At 32.8% G+C, this 21,452-nt stretch overlaps 1 protein-coding gene across 4 annotated transcripts; it reads right to left on the reverse strand.

Moving 5' to 3' along the window:
- Positions 1-216: 216 nt before the first annotated feature.
- On the reverse strand, positions 217-21,408 carry LOC125053119 (anoctamin-8). 4 transcript variants are annotated; one of them, XM_047654341.1, is made up of 24 exons: positions 21,006-21,408; positions 20,442-20,604; positions 19,338-19,467; positions 18,782-18,887; positions 17,193-17,331; positions 16,134-16,250; positions 15,395-15,501; positions 14,765-14,868; positions 14,074-14,155; positions 13,568-13,720; positions 12,050-12,167; positions 11,597-11,652; positions 10,759-10,833; positions 10,511-10,643; positions 9,871-10,040; positions 9,270-9,467; positions 8,310-8,441; positions 7,582-7,713; positions 7,156-7,292; positions 5,513-5,618; positions 5,166-5,294; positions 3,507-3,633; positions 2,644-2,786; positions 217-2,432 (listed from the first exon to the last, which is right to left on the reverse strand). In XM_047654341.1, exons 1-24 carry the CDS (start codon positions 21,084-21,086, stop codon positions 2,337-2,339), a joined length of 2,934 nt encoding a protein of 977 aa, XP_047510297.1. In that variant the 5' UTR covers positions 21,087-21,408; the 3' UTR covers positions 217-2,336. The 4 variants fall into 4 exon arrangements, with proteins under 4 accessions (XP_047510297.1, XP_047510298.1, XP_047510296.1 ...); XM_047654342.1 differs by having other exon boundaries at positions 5,513-5,603; positions 20,442-20,570; positions 21,006-21,407; XM_047654340.1 differs by having other exon boundaries at positions 20,442-20,570; positions 21,006-21,407.
- Positions 21,409-21,452: the final 44 nt, after the last annotated feature.

The raw sequence follows: 21,452 nt of genomic DNA on the forward strand, positions 1-21,452 counted from the left end.
AATTTGGAATAAGATAGTCTAATGTTTATTTCCCATATAGATTATTGTTTTTGGCTAATATAAATTGGATTAGAGGTAATTTTCTGTAAAAGAGTTTTCATTTCATAATCCTAGCTGCACTTTCCTTAACAAAGATAAATAATAAGATATATTAATTATCTTTATATAAGACAAATATAAAGATAATTGAAAATGGTAACGAGAATAAAACAAAAATTTGTAAATTGCAAACGTAATTTATTTATTACACTAAAATTGCAACATTTATCAATAGTCCGTATAAAAATAATTACAATAACAAATACTTTGTTTAGCTACGGCGCGCAACACTATTTTAGAATAAAGCATTTCTATATATCACTAACAAATTCACGATTTGTGTCGCTAAATATAACAATAATAATACATCAACGGGACGAGACTAACCTGTATGTGAGGTAATATAAATTTACTATTTTTAAACAGTATTAGCAAATAACAATAAATGTGAGTTTATTGTAAGCGTAGATTGCAATTGTCTGTTACTTGGGATATTACCTCTGTATTTAGTGACCATGGACAAAATCACAATTCGACACTCATAACCCACTTCGGGCACTAGCTCACGCTTTGTCGACCATTTTCATACAAATTCGTTCGTGGGTCACGCCTCATGATTTCGTCTCAGGCCCTAGAGAAATTCCGAACTTATGTAAAATTAAAATATTAGCTGCCACTTTAAATTCGTAAATAAATAGCTAATAAACAATACTCCCAAATATTTAATTACGATACTACATAATATAAAAATTTGGCGAAGCAAATAATTTTATCCCATGACAGGCAATTTAAGCTCCAACTAAGCTAAGCAACTCCTAACTTACTTTACTATGCCTTAATGATAGTGAAAAGCTATTTCCGTACAATATTCGAAGAAAGACAAATAAATTGCAAAGTAATAAAAATGTTTGTTTTATTATGTTGCTGTAGTAAAATAAGTATAATCTAAAAATATACTAGAACGAACTTCAATTGAATTAAAAATATTTGTAATAATTATCTTACCATTTACTAACACTTATTACTAAGTTCTATAAAATTCTTGTACTGTAAAAAGGGAAAGATTATAGTTTATGCAGTAGACACATAATTGACAAAAAATTTGAATGTTAATAAATGCCTTAAAGGAGCTAAGTCACTTCTAAGAGAATATTCATCGTATCTTTGTAAGTCCTTATAAAGAAGATATAACACGGACACACAAAAAAAATTAAGTTGAAGTACAGAAGGAAGATATAAATATTTGAAATAACAGCCATTATTGTCAGAAGATTGCTTATAAGTTGACGAGTCAGATCTGACAAACGAAGATTATCCTACTCTCCATAGTTCCTAAGAAGTTATATATAGGAAAGAAAAAAGATAAATATATAAAGTGATTGATAAAGGTAAAATGACACATGTCAGATCTGCCCAAAGCTTATCTCTGAATTAACAAACATATTATGAACAACATTGAAAAACTTTCAAAATGTTAAAAATGCTAAAAAAGCCGTTTAACAACACACATTCACAGCAATATCACAAATATCTCGTTGGTACTAATAATTCATTCTGACCTTTTGTACTTGATAAGTTTTTAATCTATGACCAATTTCAAATTTAGAACCAGATTTAGCATTATCTATGGCCTTTTCAAACATTTTAATGAGCAAAAATAATTGACTTAATAATTAAATTCCGAAAAAAAAATTACTTTTTGATTAACTTTTTTACTAAAGTCGCGTTAGTAGCACATTCACACCTTTTCATAATCATGATTAAATAATACTTTATCGAGATTACTAGTTACTAAATGGATTTAACAATTGTCAATAACAATATATTAACAATTACACAAGGTATTAAAAATTAATATAAATTACTTATCCGGGACACCTAAGTTACTCATAATCTACATATAAAATGTTAAATTACGGGGTAAAATAAACAAGTTATGGTCAAATATTTATGTTGTCATTTACTGCAATTCACCCCCCCGCCCCTTCATCTTGTCAGCAAAAATGAGCAAAATTATAGTACATAAAGTTACATAATTTATGTAGGAATGCGACAATGTGTGGGTAATATGTGTCGAAAAGTAAATAATTACTGTTGACGTAATCACCAAATAAGAAAACCAAAGAAAAAGTATAGAAAATTATAATTAAAAAAAAAAACAATAAATATCTACAAATATTAGGGGTTTTTTAGGTTTAAGTTTACATCAAACAAGTATTCGACCATAACACGAAGCAATAACCATACAAAACTGTAATCCTAATAACTTAATACGAGTTTCCATAAACTACGGAAGATTACGTTGACGGCCTTGGTTTGACATCATCCACCTGGATCAGCTGTTCTATGGGGATTAGGGATAATTCGCCACCTAATATTGGCGCCGGATGACCCTAAAAAAAAAAAACATATGATTTATATTATTACCAAATAGCAAAAGCCCATACAAAGAGTTTAAATGAATTCTGTATTTCTTTCGCTTGTAGGTAACCCATCCAAATTGATTTTGCACAGCAAATGATTGTTGATGATGATTTTACTTGTAATTTTGATCTTATTTTTAATAAAATTCGGAAGACTACAAATATTCAGATAATAGTTTACCGGCGTAGTCAGCGGTCGCTCTGGTGTGTGTGGCGAGTGTTTGTCGTGCGCCTGCGCAGCTTCACGTGCTTTACGCAGTCCCAGAGAAAATACGGCCACTGATCGGACGCGTTTCACTAAAGCCGCACGTGCGCGGGAACGACCTGCGATTATTTAATTTTAGATGACATCAAACAAAATATCATTTAATAATATAACGTAAGATTGTCCTAGGTCTCAACTATTAAACTTTACTGTTACCACAGAGAGCTTATTGTTTATTTCCTGATACAACGTCTGACGTCCATAGTTCCACAATGGAGCGTTTTTAAAGGCTTTTTTGCCGCGTACTTCCACTATGTGGAACCAGCTGCCCACAGAAATATTTCCGAACCAATTAGACTTAGGTTCCTTCTAGAAAAGAGCGTACTAATTCTTAAAAGGCCGGCAACGTGAGTGTTTATGGGCGGCGGTATCACATAACATCACGTGATACATATAAAATGCCCCCTGATACATATAAAAAAGATCATCGGTTTAATAGAAACAGAAAAAAGAACAAGAACAGAGACTGTAGACGGGAAAGCCAAGTAGACTATACAATATTTAGGAAATTACACATAAAAAGACGACAAAAATACAAATAATTATAACAATGAAAATATATACAAAGCTGATGAAGTATAACAATAATTGTTTTTTAAATGAAACAAAAGAGGGGTGTGGAATGACATATCGAGTAAAGAACACAGACCGTAAAGAGGCCCGCAGAATATTAGTTCTGGGAGGAGGTACGTAGAAAGTTCTGTGCGTGCGTTGAAACAGATGCAGATATTTGTACTCTTATAATCAGGTATATTTTGGAAGTTGAAACAAATACTTACTGCTCTTGTCCTTGTCTTTAGGCTTGTCGTCTTCACTGGAAGTAGCGCTGGTGTCTAGAGAAGTAGGAGACGGAACAGCATTCAAATCCGGCTCTGATCCTCCAGCGCTAACACTTCCCGATAATTCCTAAAATATCAAGGAAAGCCCTTACTATTTAAACACTATTATAATTAGATAGAACAAAAAAAAGAATATTTTGTGACGGTCTACTTAACATCCAAAAATTGTTTAAATACCATGTGTCTAATTATAGATACCAAAAAGAACTAAAACCAAAAAATCCCACGAATTACGCTGACGTTTGAGAGAGCGCAACTATTTAATAGCCAGCCGATTCAAATGGCAACAAAGTGGGCGCCTTTATGAGACATTTGGCGAGCTTATTGTCTGACAATAAATTATTATAGATTGGTGTGTGTTCTATTTATTATTCACTAGCGACCCGCCCCGGCTTCGCACGGGTGCAATGCTGATACTAAATACACTACAGAAAAACTGTGCGGCCGGCCGGTACCGCCGCAAACGCTACGTCCCGCAATTTTTAAATCTGTAATATCTTCGAAAATATTCACTTAAATCATACGGTGTAACCATACAGATCTATATTAAATGAACAATGTATTCAAGGTATTTAATTGGTTAAGGATTAATGCTGTATTGGTTAAAATCGCTTCGAAAATTAGCCATTATTTGTCGTAAAAAGTAAATGACAAAAAAAAGTTATTGTGGGTTATCCATAAGAGATAGACATATACCATCACGGACTTTTCTGTAGACCTTTTCAATGTGTACAATACTTAGTACATTATTTTGATAAAACTCGTAGGGTTCAGCCTGTGTTTGCAATGTAAGCGGAAAAAATGTAATTATTTACGACATCACATTAGAAACCTCAAAAATAATAGTACTTCTCTACTATTTAATGGATGTTATTATACATATAAACCTTCCTCTTGAATCACTCTATCTATTAAAAAAAACCACATCAAAATCCGTTGTGTAGTTTCAAAGATTTAAGCATACAAAGGGAAATAGGGAGTAGGGACAGAGAAAGCGACTTTGTTTTATACTATGTAGTGATTGTTGTTGTTTCTTTTTATTATTTTATCTTGTTTTCTTTATTTGTGTTGTATTTCTGTTAATATTCGGTGGTAACAAATTAAAAATATATACATATATATTTTGTAAAAAAAAATGTAGCTGATATCTTCTTCAAATGCTGTTTTCGTAAATTTTATTTAGATTCCACCAAACAAAGATTTTCGCACAAACAGACATTGACTACAGTGAGTAGAGAATTTTAGTTTTGGGACACCTTTTTGCATTTCACTGCACATCTTTATATATATACTTCTTCTGTGAGTGTATGTCACTGAACTTCTCTCAAACGACTGGACCGATTTTGATGAAATTTTTTGTGTGTGTTCAAGGGGATCTGGGAATGGCTTAGATTCACAAATCAGCCCGCCAAATGGCGCTGCAGTCGGTACTTTCATACTTTGCTTTACTAATTGCTTGAAATATCATGCAGGACAACGTCCGTCGGATCCACTAGTTTTAATATAAATTTACTCAAGGTTAACTACCGACCGATGTTTTAATTACTTAACTCGACGTTTCAAATGCTTTACACCAAGTTGTGGGAAGCAAGAGAATACCTGCAGCGTAGGGTTGACAAGAGGCCTGTGGTGAGTAGGGTGTGGAATACAATGCGCAGACCGGTGTAGTGGTTCATCTCTTAACCCTCGCACGCCGAGAAGTGACAACGGTGCACCTGGATTGGCTTCCTATAAAAAAAATAGTAAACGATTTATTACGTGTTAACGTATTTTACGAAACAAATTTCGACATTACTTTGGATTGTGTTAATATGTATTTATGAAACCATCTTATTCTCCTATGGTATTGTATTTATAGCACATATTAAAATTAATTAGAGAAAGGGGAAGGGCAAATTGAAAGACATAATTAATATATATATTTAGAGATTTTAAATTATTCTTACCTTCCGTAATATAGGCTTAGTAGGACTCACATCTTGCAACATTTGCAGCGAACCGGTAGTCACTGCTGGATCTATAGAAGCTGCTTTAGGCCTGGAAATTTCAACCCTTTAGCCGAGTTTTTAGAAAATATAATTACTGATAATTCTCAAGCAATCGGAAGACTGTGAGGCTTCAAAAGTTTTAAATGTGCGAATGCCCAAGCAGGGTTAAAAAGTACGTTTACGAAACTTCAAAACCAACCCTTGCGAAAGAAGTATAGCGAGTTTAGAGAATGGTCTAGAAAGCTAGGAACAAGAGGGGAGAGAAATATAAAATTCGATTACTATTTACATTTTATACCAAAATGTTAGAATATCAAAAGATCAACAGTAAAACTTTTATAAATGTAATAGAAATTTGAAGCAAGATTTTTAGTATGTACGCTAGCCTTTAGGATATAAATGACATGAGTGCATGTATAGATTACATAATAAAATGAAATTACCTTTATAGACGTATCGTTTGAAGGATTAATAAAAACTACAATAGAGATATCAAAATTTATTTGCAAATAAATAATAAAAAACAAAATACACAACGTACAAAAAGCATATATGGTACAGATAATATCATGGAATATATAACTCGTTAACTACACACCCATCGCTGTAATGTGTCAAATTAACTGAAAACAAACAGAATGAAACTAATTTATAATCTATATTGCCATTTTGTACTGGCAACATTTTGCAACAATCAAATAAATTGCAGATTCCGTATTCTGAATAATTAATGGCTTTCTTGTGTTAAATTTAACTAATGTACGAGGTATTGGGGCCAATTTGATTTGATTATTTTTTTTTATTTGTATTACAGAATAATACATTAAAATCATAATGTGTTACATTAGAAAACCGCTGTTGTTTGTATAATTGTAACCGTCATAGCGGTCTTGTTTAGGAACGCGACAAATGCATATAAAAATAGTTTTTCAATTTCATTTTTATTTGGTAGTATTGCAATATTTGTTTTAAATTTTAAGTGTAATGTAAGAGTCTTAGAAGCCAAGATTAACAAAAGATATTGATTGCCCAGACGTGTTATTTATTTGATTTGCACAGAGCCATAAATTATACATTAAAATCTTATAATAACTTAAAATTGCGCAATAGTTTTGTTGCAAAAAGTTATTAGTACCCCGTCTAATAAACACTATAGCATTTTTAATCTACTATCTATATGAGAAAAAGAATACTGGGTGCCACAGATAATATTTTTTACTAGTTAACTAGGAACTTGAGCACCACACTAAAATACATAGGAGCAGTGGCTCCAAGAACTCTTTCATGCATATGAAATGATTCTATTTCATATAATTGATATCATTCCAGTTACTTTCAGAACTCCCTATATTTAAAAAAAAAACTGGAATTTATCTCAATTTCGATATTTATTAATAGACAATTTACATACAAGCAGTATGTTTAACTTTCTTCAAGAAATCAATTAACATTTCTCTAATAAGCTTTAGAACTTTTTAAACATACTACTAAATCTGAATCTTTTGTCCTTATCACTTAACAATTATTAACATCAGAACATTTAAAAGTAGATTAGGTTACTTCGGAATAGTTAAAGAAAAATAGTTAGTGGCAATACTCACCTAAATGGTGGAATTTCAGAAATTTTCCCAATATTAATTTTCTTTTTTTCCACTGGTTTTTCGAGCTTCGGAGTTGTTGGTGTCAATGTTCGTGGAGTACGAGAGGGACGTATGTCGTCTTGACTAGGAAATTCCGACTAGAAATATAAATTGTTAAATAACTAACAAAATTTAGCTCTAAATTGTTCATGTTTGAACAAGTCTGACAGTACGTGTTTACTAGAATTTAAAAATTATCAATGAAATAGGTTTTTTATTATATAGCAAGGGGGTCATCTGATGTTAAGTGATACCACCACCCATAGACACTCCACATTGCTAGAGGGGTCGCAAATTCGTTGCCGGCCCTTTAATGTACTCCTCCATTCTTACTCGTAACTAATTTTTACAATACCGTAATTTTAAAATTAAATCTTTTGCTGTTACCAATAGCGGCGCGTGCGCAGAATTGATAGCCTCCCGTCTTTGAAACTCCACCTTCGCCATTTCAGTAGCAAGCCATGCCGGGATCTCAGGAATCGCCACGCGTAGAGCCAGTACCGTCACCAATACCACGTGCTATAACATTTTTTATTTAACTAAAGTAAATCAATACTACGGGCAGAGTCAAGCATAATATTTTGAAATAACATCATCGGAAAAAGGGCATATTTTAGAAATCAAAGTGTGCCAAGTACCGAAGGCTGATAAAGAAAAATTATCAATAGCATAAATGAATTTAAGAGTTTTTATGCCAATGGGTGAATGTGTATTTATTTAATATTTTTCTATTATTTATGATTATAACTAAAGATAAATAATTTTCTATCACCATAAAGCACATTTTAGTCTTCTGTATCTTACGGTCGCAGATAATTGTGTTGCCGTACAGTGCTGCGGTCACAATGCTTGAGTCGTGTCCCCAGCGAGCGTACGAGCGAGAAGTAGCGAGTGAGGCGATCACTGAGCACGACTAAATCTTTTTTTATATTAATTTTATCTTTGTTTGTAAGTTTCTGATCGTCTTAATAAAAAATAAACATATCTTAATCCTATATAATCGTAAAATTTCTTATTTAAAAAAAACCGTGGTGAATTGTTCCGAGGTTACAAAAACAGACGCAAAATTATATTTATACAGGTTACGCAACAACAATAAATTGTCATTTTCTTACCTCTAAAGCCACAATGAGTAGAACAGTCTGAGCAGGAGTCGCGTCAGGCAACAATCGATGTACGGGCCCAGATAGACCAATCAACGCGCAGTTGACTAATACAGATACTGCTACCATCGCTTCCATTGCGTGCTGAAATTACGATATGTATGAAGTCGTAGTCATTTTATAAATCTCTTTATTTTCCTTTTCTAAATTAATTTATTACTAATCGAAAGATTATACTCGTTAAAAAAAAGTTAAAACTTAGAAAACCTTAACCTTTTTAGTAGCTAAAATGATAAGTTAATTCAACTCTCGTTAATAAATGAAATAAACAGTCTTAGTAGTAACAAATCTAACATATATTATATATTTGTTTTAGCTGTTTAGTTGATAATTCACCGCCAAAATAATTCTGCATTCGATGCTATACTGTAACGTAATGAGATAAAGCAGGTAATTGATAAGTACTATAAACAAATAATCTTCGTCTTGTGAAACAAAGTATTGTGTGAAAATTGTTAGTTCAGTGCGTACAATTCAAATATCCTATTTAGATATTTATTGTGCAGAGAAACCGTAGAGAACCCTACTGGCAGGTTAGAAAAACAAGTAATGCAGAAACGTGTTTGCTGCTGTCACATTGACAGTTTGCTTAAAAACATTTTAATTTTTTTTTTTAATGGCTCTGGCACGGTTTTTGCATTAGCCAGTGTCAAGTATAGAGATTTTTATCATTCGTGCTTTTTGCCTCAGAAATTCGATCATGTCATCCATGTACGGTTTAGGCACTCGCCTGGTACCGCACAACTCTCCCAAAGGCCGAGAACAAATTTAAATTAAATTAAAAGTTGCCCTCGAACCGGGAATCGAACCCGGTACCCCTCACCTAGCTGCCACTTAATAAGACCGCTAGGCTATGAGGCCCCCATATTTTTTGCTTACAGACTATTTTATAAAAAAAACCAAATGTATTACCTGCCAGCTCCCAATACTATTAACCCTCTCTCCAAAGGGTCGCTGGGCTACATGACACAGCTTGAAGGCATCCGCTCGTATCTCACATGCGTTATTCAGTAGAGCACATAACGCCGCTAGAGGAAATGCAGTGGAGAACAATACCACGTGACCTAGCTGAGTCAACATCTCCAGGTATTCAGCGAATGTGCCTTCGTACTGAAATTAAACGTTTATTCTTTAATACTAAAGGTCCAATTCGTATCTCAAGTTAAAATTTCATTATAGTAGTATCAAATATGGTGTCTCAATATTTTGTCATGTCAATTAATTTGACGAGTATTCCTATAAATAGAGATATTTCAAAAAGCTTTTACCCGTGATTGGGTTTCGATTAATGGTACAAATGGAAGTTAGGATTTCGGGTAACAAGAAAACAATGTATATTCAATATTTGTAAAAATTGGAAATTAACGACAATATTATTATTATTTTGACGAGAGAGTGAGAAAAGTGTTTTTGTTCATAGATTGTTTATTTAATGACTAAAGGGCACGAGTTACACTAGCTTTATTCTTTATAATTCAGTAAATGTAATATTTCTGTTAAAAATAGCATTTACCTTAAACAATTGCGACTCCAGCTCAGCCTGATGTATGACCTTTTGACCCACGACAGGTTCTGAATCACGTCTGTCTTTGTCTGTGCCGTTCAATAACAACTCCGGTGGTTCGCCACTTGATGAGATTTTTTCCTTTTCAAATAGTTCAGCTAGCTGTTCTGACGTTTGAACTGAAATATTTTACTTGTATAAGCACTAAATTATGACTCTTGACCTAAACGAGAATCTTAGCTTATATACACAAAACCAAATTAAAATGAAAAAAAAAAGTGCCTAGTAAAATGTTTTTTTATGAATAAGACCTTTGTATGTATTTCACTTTCACCTAGTATTCTTTTGTCTGTGGTTATTATTTTTACTCCTATTGGGGATAAAACTGTACAAAGCGCGTTAAGGAAACCGACATAACCATATGAATTTAGATATAATCTATACTAACATTATAAGGATTTTTGTAATAGATAAACTCATAGAACTTTACATTATGCACGAGTAACGGGCCATATTTATTTCCAAAATAAACAAAAAAGCCCAGTTGTATAAAGCCGGGACAAGAACGCACACAGATATGGCCAATAGCAGCAGATATTTGGAATAAAATATATTAAACATGTTTCCTTTACGACAACATGTTACTTACCTTTAGTAGGACTCAAAGCTCCAAACACGTCAAAACAGATTTTTGCCAATCTCAAATTCTCAATAAGATACGGCAGCGCAGATTCCTTCAGATTACCAATTATCTGTCTCGTTATAAGGAGAACTGCTAGTTGCTACAAAAATACATTTTTATTATTTAAAACGCATTAAATTGTAAGACTTTTTTTTAATTGTAAGATTATTTTAAATGGATATGGACTTTATTATGACGTTCTTACGAACTCTTACCTCTTTCAACTTATCCATATCCTGAAGATAGAATGCGATGTAGAACAAACTCATAAAGGAGTTTACGAACTGAAACTGAACAAACAAAAACATAATTAAGCAGTTAGTTTAAAATTGTATACAGAATTATCTCTTTTCAAAGACAAGACAATTGGTAGTAATGAACATAAAGTCCATATTCTAACACCCTACTAAAACATTTTGATAGATCTGGTATTGGATTTAATCTTGAGTAAGATCGACGAATGCGATGTTTTTTTATATTGGAAGTCCTCTATAAGTTGAGAGAATATTAAAAACTTACGTACATATTATATCCTATCAAATATATAGAAATGTACCTTTGATATTTAATTATTTGATTACAATATTTAGTATTGGATTCTACTTGGAGTAGTTCTACTCGATAAGGAGGCGTCATTGATAAAATGTGAAGTGGTAATACTGACTAGAAAAATACTAATAAATCTCGTGTTGTGTTGTTAATGTAAATCCTTAAAATTAAGGATGTATTTGTAATAGTTATAAAAAGAAAAGATTTATTTTATCGCTAATTAATGAAGCTATTAATTGAGTGTTAAAATTAAGTACCATGCATATGCTCAGAATGCCGTGCCATGTTAATAGAAAATACATTAACAGTTGTAGAAGGTATAAAGATGTTTTGGGTTGCCATGCAAATTAAAAAAAATGTTTTAACGAATGTTTTGAAGAAACAATTATGAGTCATGTTCGCTTAATATTGAACAGCAATGAAAATGGTGATGAAAATATATATATATTGCTATTTCTAGATGGCAACCCCAAAATTAAAAGCCATTTGCAGTTCAATACAAACCAATGCAATTTTCACAATCAGATGGTTCTCATACTTTGTCTCAAGCCGATAATTTTCTATTTAAATATCGATGTTACCATGTACGTTGTCCATTCCCATTTTGGTTAGCGGTAAAGAGAAAACAAAATTTACTACCATAGATTAAAAAATAGATTTAGTCTATGGTTTTCTATATCTAATTATAGATTTGGCAGGATTTAAATCATGCTAGGTTTATTCAACATCGCAAAAAAGTTCGCCAAAAACCTAACGAGATAGTTCTAAACTACAGTTAACTTTAAACTATTTATATTTCTAAAACATATTTATGGCAATATTAATTAAATACTACGATAGTTCTATATTTAACCAGACTAGTTTTTAGTAGAAAATAACTTTTTATACCTATTCACACTCTAGTTAGTAATAAAAAATCTAGCAAATTAAAAACAAATATATAAATATATAATGTACCTTTGTCGTTGAGCCATCTGGCTATCCTTGAGTATGCCTCCTCTTCCACAGCTATAATAATAGCCAAAGCGGCACGTGGTATCCAATTTAAGTAGCCTATTCTGTGTTCCCACCAATCCTAGAGTTCAAAATCAATACAAATTTCAAGACTTGCCCGGACCAGGGATGACGTAAACTACTATCGTACGGTACTTTACGATTTTTTTTTAGTAAAGAGGTATATAAAACTGGACATTAATATGATAATTTTGATCCATAATATACAACTAGCAGACCGGTCCAGCGTTGCTGTGGCTAAGGTTTTTGTTATATTACATAGTAGTAAACTATTCAAGGGAAACGGTAGGAGAACACCAGTCATGGGGACCACCATGCTTTATTGGTGATAATGCCATTAAATCGTAGCTAATGTGAAACGTTGGTACTTTCAACACAACGCCAACTGTTAGAATTGTGACTGTTAAATAATAAACAAATGTTTTGCAATAAAATAGTATTGTGGGTATAAATTGAGATGTAAGCTATCCTATCTTTCAAGTTAGATCAAACTGCACACGGTGTGCGGTGATTGATATCGGTTCGGTAGTTTAGGAGTCCATCGCGGACAAACAACGTGACACGTAATTTATATAATATTAAGATTATTTTAGGTACGATAGCTGTCTGGTTACTCCTCCAGACATCCGAAGAACGATATTTCTATTTTCCACGTGAAGGGTCTTTTACGAATACTTTTAGGAACTGTTTAAAAATTAAATAGTTTTAATATATTCGTAAGTAATTCCTACCTACGATTAACCACATTTGTCTGTCATCCCAAAATATAATTTTTGAATCCTTAGGGTTGAACAACTTCTATAGGTCACTATATTTCATTTGATACATAGCCCTATAATATGTGGCGAATTTGTAAAGGAATGACATTAGTTCACGCTTTGTCACGTGACCGTTTTCATACAAATTCGTTTGGCGTTAGTGAGTGACGCCTAGAGAAGATTGACCATGTCTCAAGCCATTTTCACTTTAACCAAAGAACATAGCAATTAGTATTGTCTTTTATTGACATAACTTTTAGACATAGAAAAACACTTTTTTAACGGTCGATACCAACTCCGGGGAAATAAATATAGGTAATGCAACTTTTTCTACAGCTTTTTTTTTTAATTCCCTTTTAAATCCATCTGCAATCAGCCTCATGGCTTTTATCAGATTTTATAAGAAATAATGACAATTAGGGAACGCAAATCCAATAATTTTTTTATTCCCTCCGTATTTCGAAAACTGTCAGACTGCGGCAAGTTTTGCCCTTTTTTTTCTACAGCTGTGATACTTTTTGACATTCAACACCTTTTGTCTTCAGTCACCGTGACCACGCACGCTGTAAAGCACGCGAAACGTCGGTTAAATTTAAAATTATGTAAAATAATTGTAAATGTATAATAAAACACAAATTTAAATCCGTTAAAAAGGTGTTTTTCCAAACATAGCAATTTTTTCCTCATTTTTAAAATGTTATACCTGAGCTAATAATAATGCGAAAGTAGCGACTCCAGCAACACCTAGACACAAGAGCATGACGGGGAAAGAGACGCAATGACGCCAAACGCGACGTCGCCAAGCCGCGTACTGCGGCTCGGGGCGACCCGTTACCGGGCTTATACTCATCTCACCCTAAAAAATTACAATAACCTCTGAAATAATTTTTCAAGATCATTTATTTACGACATAATAAGATAAAATATTTAATAGCCATTTCTTGAATCTACTTTCTATATGACTTTTCTTCGTGATGGTATAGTTCTCGAAGGTTGACATAAATGTTAGGGCAGCTTTCGCAGTTTAATCTTTTTTTTAGCCTTTTGAAGTTTTTGTGTAGAACATTTGTGTGAATTGTGAGAAAAGATTTCTAAAGGAGGCAGTTCTGCCTTTCAGATAGTTTCGGAATAATTCTATGGATTTCTTCTTTGTATTTTCAATGAAAATACAATCTTAAATTAATAAAAATATAGTATTAAATAGGTTACCTGAAACAGAGGTCTTGGTTCCAGGAGCAAGTCATCTCTCTGATCCAACGTGCCCCATTTATACGCCAACACGTTGGAATACCTAAAATTCCACACATTTCTATTTTATTGCACTGTCATTGTTTGCGTATACGCAATATTCACAAACTCTAATAATAATCTATTATGCATTAATATTACTAGTAATATGAATTATAGAACAGTCTAGGATAAATTCCACAAATAAAAGTAAAAGAAAAAAGTAAAACAGTAGATAACCTCAAATTTGCTTAGAAAATCCAAACAATTAAAGTCAAACATATAATACAAACAAAAAAGGGTGCGTGTACTTATGTACGCGCGTAAGAAGTTATACTTATTTGGCATTATTAAAAATAGTTTAAGTTTAGTTAAAAATAATTAATTACAATTAAATAATCAAAGACTGGAAAAGGAGTCATAATAGCCAATCAAGTTCAGTTTACATTTGAAAAATTAAATAAATAAATATTTATTATTATTCTCTTACATTAAGTGTAACATAAATTCTATTATTATTCGAATGTTGTTTTTAAATTATGTCCAATGCCGTAGCATCTTCCGTGGGCAACTTCATTCTGTTAATTTTGTGTCACGGTGCGCGCGCATCGAGAAATTACACTCTCATCAAGTTTTCATAACGCGCCTAAAGAAGTATAACTTCAAAAATTACCTTTTCCACGTCTCCAAATAAACACACGCCCATAATACGTTGAACAAGGAAAACAAAACGTGAGCGATATCTTTCCAGTGGTCACTCGCTGTACCCAGCCAAACCTAGAAATAAAACCTACACTAAAAAAATATTTAAATCAGAAGGCTAACCTATTAGTTGCTACGGTAGGTTACTACTTACCGCAGTTATCGGAGCTCTAAGCAAATATATTTTGTAACACACGTGAAACCCTTACACCAAAAATTATCGAGGAATTATAAAGACTTTAAAGAAAACACTTTTTTACCGGATTGAAGTTATGTATTATTATAAACTTATAATAATACATAACATAATTAGAGCTTTATATATTTATTCTACATTACATTACATTATTTTAAATTATGTAAAATAATTATAAGTTTATAATACATAACTTCAATCCGGTAAAAAAGTGTTTTCTTTAAATGTGTAAAAGTTATGTTAATAAAAGACAATATTATAAAGACTTATTAAGAAACACATTAATATTTAGGCTAATAGGTACATGTAGATAGTACTTTTTTTAGGCATACATTAAAATTTTCCATCTTATATACCAGGTTTGTATTAAGTTTTTATAAATTAGAATGGTTTAAGGTATCTTACCCAAAACACGAAGCCGACGACGGCGGGTACAGTGAGCGAGCGTGTATAATGCCCCAGCCATGCGAAATACATAGCTATCTTCACCCCAAAGTATTCGCTTATCTCATCTAAAAGTCAATTACGTAAGTCTAAATTTACAGGCCCTTCTACATTTTCATAATATGATATAGTTTTGCACGTTATCAGTAAAGATTAAAGTGGTAGATGGATATTTGGATTGAACATAAAATTATGAAACATTTTCACGTCCTTGCTTACAATTAGGCGACTAAAAGGTTTTTAGGTCAGGGGCCCAGATTTCTCTATCTGTTTCATGATCATTTGTCAATCTAATAGGTGTATGGCAAGTAGGTGATCAGACTCCTGTGACTGACACACGCCGTCACCTTTTTGGGGTCTAAGGCAAGCCGGTTTCCTCACGATGTTTTCCTTCACCGTTCCAGCGAATGTTAAATGCGCATATAGGAAGATAGTCGAAAGCTTAGCCGGGCATCGAACCTACGACCTCAGGGATAAGAGTCGCACGCCGAAGCCACTAGGCCAACACAGCACTACTTATTTAAACAATAATTCAAATTGGTTTTTGTATGAAAGAGTATCGACTAACTAAAACTTTATTTAGTATTCGCGTAAACTAAAGAGTCAATCAATATAATTTACGTAAATAGTGATCTTGTACTTTTCATTATATTTTTAGTTAAGTAAAAAATGCGAGTTTCATAAAAATAAACGTAATTACCTAAAGGTTGTGGCGAGAAGAACGTCTTGACCCATTTCTTCCTTAAACTCTCCAATTCATTTCGCTCGTGAAGCGGAAACATACTCCCTATAACACCACGGCTAACGCATGCCGGAACTAAAATTACATATTTACTAAATTATATATTTTTAATTAAAATAAAATAAACTCGAAGCAATGTCAGAAGGTATTTTGGTTATAGACCCAGAATTTAAGAAAATAATATCACCCTTATGTTAACAATGCAATTATTAACAATGTTATTGTTGACCTTGTTGACCCTTAACTATGAAACTTTATTCGGGAACATTCTTATTCACATTCGTAAATATTCATTAGTAATTACGGAATATTACAAAGGAAAACAAAACTAATATATCCTTGATTTTCTGTTATAAACATGTCACCCAATTACGTCCTATGTACAGTACATAAGTAGGTACAATAATTGTCTATATAAATCTCATCATTACGGTAGATGATCCCTTGTGTGTTTATCAACACAAAACAGAAATCGTTCGCCGTGTTTCGCTAATTTTTTTTCCTGCGGTTATTTGCAATCAGCCCCAAGGCTATGAGCGATTTTTTTCTGTGGTGCTGTCATGTGGAGTGGCTTCCCATTGGAAGCATCTACTCATCTTCTGTCTAGAGCTACTGCCGGTCTTCTAGCTCTAGAATATGGTGACGTTTTAGTCGACTCACATACTGTCTAATGTTGAGTTGGCGAGCAAGTTCATTCGGGTGACAGCTTAACCGCTCTTTGTATTTAGCTGCCAGTCTCCGGATTTCCTCTTTAATAGTTCTCATTTTAAGGTGTTCATGAACTTCGTTGTTGGTTTATGTACCGTGGTACTTTTGCAACTGCTCTTAGGATCTTGTTCTGTTGTCGCTGGAGTATATTTATGTTGGTATCACTTGCGCTGCCCCACAGTTGGAGGCCATATGTCCAAATGGGCTTTAGGATGACTTTATGTTTATATATGAGAAATTCGCTAATTAACACAAATATCTAAAACTAATTAATTTAATTTGTTATCACAAAACGGCATGTTTACCTACCAATGCTTTGTCCTGGTCGTAATGTTAACGCCGGTTCTAAAGCGTGTTCATCTCCAGGCTCTGCTCTAGCTGCTTCTAGCACGTGTTTAACGAGCTCGCCTCTTTCTTGGGAACTAAGGAGTTCTGATGCTGAAGATCCCTATGTAATATCATCATTTGCTATATTTACGTGCAATAACAAATTAGGCATCTTTTTTTTATAGAAAAGGGGGCAAACGGGCAGGCTCACCTGATGTGAGTGATACCGCCCATGGGCACTCTCAATGCCAGATAGTTCGTGAGTGCGTTGCTGGCCTTTAAAAAATTGATACGCTTTTTTCTTGTAGGATATTCTTATACAGTCTAAACAATATGTATCTTAAACTTACGAGTTAAGGACCTATCCTATCGCCAAACTCCAAAAAAGTACATTGTTTCTTTCCATTTTTCGTCATCGTTTCTTGAAGTAGGGCGAATGGAAAAAATATATGGTGGAGTTGAGTAGTTTATGTATCCATTTTAAAAGACCGATACACGATTTAAATAACTTCGCTCGATAGAAAAAAAATCCAAACATAGCCAATTTTTAACACTTTGAATTCATTTTATGACGAAAATGTATATAGAACATAATTTTGAAATTTACACGATACATTTTATCGCAAGCCAAGTAATCCATTTCAGAAAAAAAAATGATAAAATTACATTAATTTAATGTTTTACATAACTAATTGTTATTACGGGCCAACGCGACGCGCCTCTCCACTGCGCACCGCAGTCCACCCCGAGACACTGACACAGCAATTCGTGCTGGGATAGGGCCTTAACTCTCCCTGCATTGCCTTAGCCAAAATGTCTTAGATATAAATAAAATACATAGATACATAATTTACCGCGCCAATAATAGTAGGTAGGTTTATAAGAATGCTCAAACTTGATACGGTTTCGTGCCTTGTATAAATAATTCAACGATTCCGTTGTTACCAATATCCCTGATAGTGGCATTTGAATAATGCCAGTAATATATTGGTGGAATAGGTTGCATGAATTGGAACAAGTGTTTCGTGTTCATATCGATTTATATTTAGGTATAGGATTTAAAATAGCCTAGTGCTACCATAAGTTGTTTTTCATTAGTCATTTTTATTATTAAGTTGTAGATAATATTATATTCATAGATAGCTATTTTTATAGAGACATCGATAGGATTCGAAGCGTAAAATAAACGAAAACCATAATTTTAAGTTAAAAATGGGCAATCTAATTATTTTCTTACTATAAAAAACCACACGTAAAAATTAACATTAACAGCGGTCAACAGTTAGCAAAATAGTTTATATAAATTGAGGTAATAATATTGGATGAAAAGAAATATCCATAGTTTTTGTTTTTGAATAGATGTTTTTTTTTCTCTTATTCTTTTTTCTATTTATGTTTGCCTATAAATGCCTTGTCGCGTTAAATCTTCTACATTATTGTTCCTTATTTACCAATTTATTAGTGTGACGAGCGTTAGCAAGCTTTTCTTAATAAAATAATAATACTAATGAAAAGTACGTATATAAGATAAAGTATATACAAAGTACAAAAAAAACATAATAAAAATATACCTTTTGAAAACAATGCATATCGCGAACAGTGAACTCTTTATACCCTCCTCCAAACTCTGGTTTAAGTTGCTTTGGCAAGTGGATCTCCTCAGCTGTTTGCAAGAGTCTACAACATTACATATTATTTGGCAAACTGAATTTTTTTTTTCTGTTTTTACAGAACACCCAAACAGGCAGAAGGCTCATCTGATGTTAAGTACTACCGCCGCCCACGGAGACTCACAATGCCAGAGGGCTCGCGAGTGCGTTGTCGCCCTGTTAAGAATTGATACAGTCTTTTCTGCTATACATTTACTTTAGGTCTAAGTACTCTATGCTATACAGTCACGCAATTGCGTGTAATATAGTAATTAGTTTACAACCTGAATCCCGGGTTCGATCCACAGAGACCCAGTAATTCTAATGTCTGTCGCAAGGACAGTATACTTGAAAACATTGTAAAAGTAATATGATTCTCTTTGAATTTTTGGTCAACGCAATATATTTCTGTGATCCTAACACTTGATTCACTATAAATAAATATATAATTTGTAATACACATTTTCTGGACACTCACACATCGTCGTCAGCTGTTATATAGAAGGCAGAGCATTGTGAGGAGGCGTGTTGTCGCACGCACACACGGAGTCTTGGACGACTACCACGTAATTTTTGTAATAGCCATAGAAGCATGCTATCTGGGATACCTGTGCAATAAAGTATGCTAAATATGATACCTACAATGCTAATAACACTAACGATGTGGGATTCTGATTTGTGTATATATCTTTTAAACAATTTGTCGGCATCTGATATACTTGGTGTACACATCACGAATAAAGATCCAGGGCTTAAAATATATTTAAATTGATCCTGTGGTTGCCATATGAAGCAAACAGTTTATTTTATAATATTAAAAAAAAATTATACTCAGACTGATTTCTGAGTATCAATGTGGATATTGTTACCAAAGATACTCTTTTGAATCAATTCACAATCCATTATACTTTTATAAAAATGGTTGCGCCAAAAAGTGACGGAATTCTGGACGTCCGCCAATTTAACTTTCTTAGTCCTCTGTACATGATATTCTATATCTAAGGTACATTCCAATAATTTAGTTCATACTATATTAGTATTTAACATAGGTAACATGTTTTTTTTTATCTATATGGTTTTACCCTTGTTAAATTGAGACATCATAAATGCGTACATGGTAACGTGTTAATTATTTTGCTAAAATTTTGCCATAAAATTGAATAACATATTTATTTATGTAAAATTTAATATCATCTTTATGAAAGAATCTTCAGTTACTACTCTCAGGGCGTAACTCCCATGATTCAGTTAATTGCTATGAAACAACTGAACTTTGTCCTGATTGAATATTGTATATAATATTAATAAGTGAAATTATTATAAACATATACTAAATATTGTATGCTTTTCAGCAATCATGGTCAGCAAGAGAATGCTACATCAAGTTAGAAGTTAACTATTAATTAATAGTCAAAGTTGGTATTTACTATTTGCACTGAATCTTTATGTAGTTGAGCTTCACAAAAGCATCAGTTATAAGTTAATACCCAATACTAAAAGCACATTACCTTTAAAATTGTATGGAAATATTGTTACTACAATTAATAGTATATATTATGAGCAAGTCCTATAATATTTGTACCTTTAGGGAAGATGAGAACCACATCGGTTTGTTGTGTCGGAGTAGAATGTAGTAACAGTCTGCGAGGGTGCATAAGGTGTGCTCCTATTTGACCAGCTATGGGTAGTCGTCTCCGCAATTCTCTGCCAGCTGAGTAAATTGGTCTTTCAAATTGGTCACTGCTCTTAAGTATAAAAAAAATATTTCTCTATGGATTATAACTCAAAATATCTTGTCATATAGGTAAACAAGTACGCTTATGAACGTCAAAAAGATATTAAAATAATTGTAAATTTACATTTACTACCAGTTTGCAAGTCAAGGGCGTAGAGCGGGTAAGAAGAACTGGCATAATTATATATTGAGTCACAAATATTGTTTGAACTGGAACTATAAAAAGTAATAGTAAAAAAAATAAAAGTATGTTAAATTTCCTTTATAAAATGTCATAATTTGTTTAAAACCAATAACTTCTCTAAAAATGCGTCACAGTTGCAAAGGTGTACTTATTTTTGCATAGAATACATGAATGAAGAAGACCTTTAAATTAAATTAAGAGAGTAAAAAAATAAAACGTGAAATTACCACTATCCAGCTTATCTTTTGCAAATTCAGCAAAAGACTTGTGTTCGCCTGGTGTCGAATGAGAACTGCTTTCGTTTTCATATTTATCGTAGTTTCCAGAAGCCTTATTGTCACTTTCCATTATGAAATCTCGAAAACGATGATTAACTATGATCGCACTGTAGTAGACCTTCAATGATCTTACATCATCGATTATAATAGCTAATAAAAAGAAAATTAAGCCAGACCGGCCAAACAACTAAAAATAATGTTTTAAAGCTAACAAAACAAATGACTACAAGTTTTTCTTTGTTCTGCAAGTTTTTATAGTTACATCTTTATCTACTTATAAAATTTAAATTAAGCTTTTATTTTTAATTTTTAAATCGTAACTAAGTACTGTGAACTTGAAGCAATCTGTCAAAATTGATTTTTAGGCCATACTTAGCGGTTAAGTTAGTTGCCATT

This window comes from Pieris napi, chromosome 10 (assembly GCF_905475465.1).
Source record: "Pieris napi chromosome 10, ilPieNapi1.2, whole genome shotgun sequence".
NCBI lineage: Eukaryota > Metazoa > Arthropoda > Insecta > Lepidoptera > Pieridae > Pieris > Pieris napi.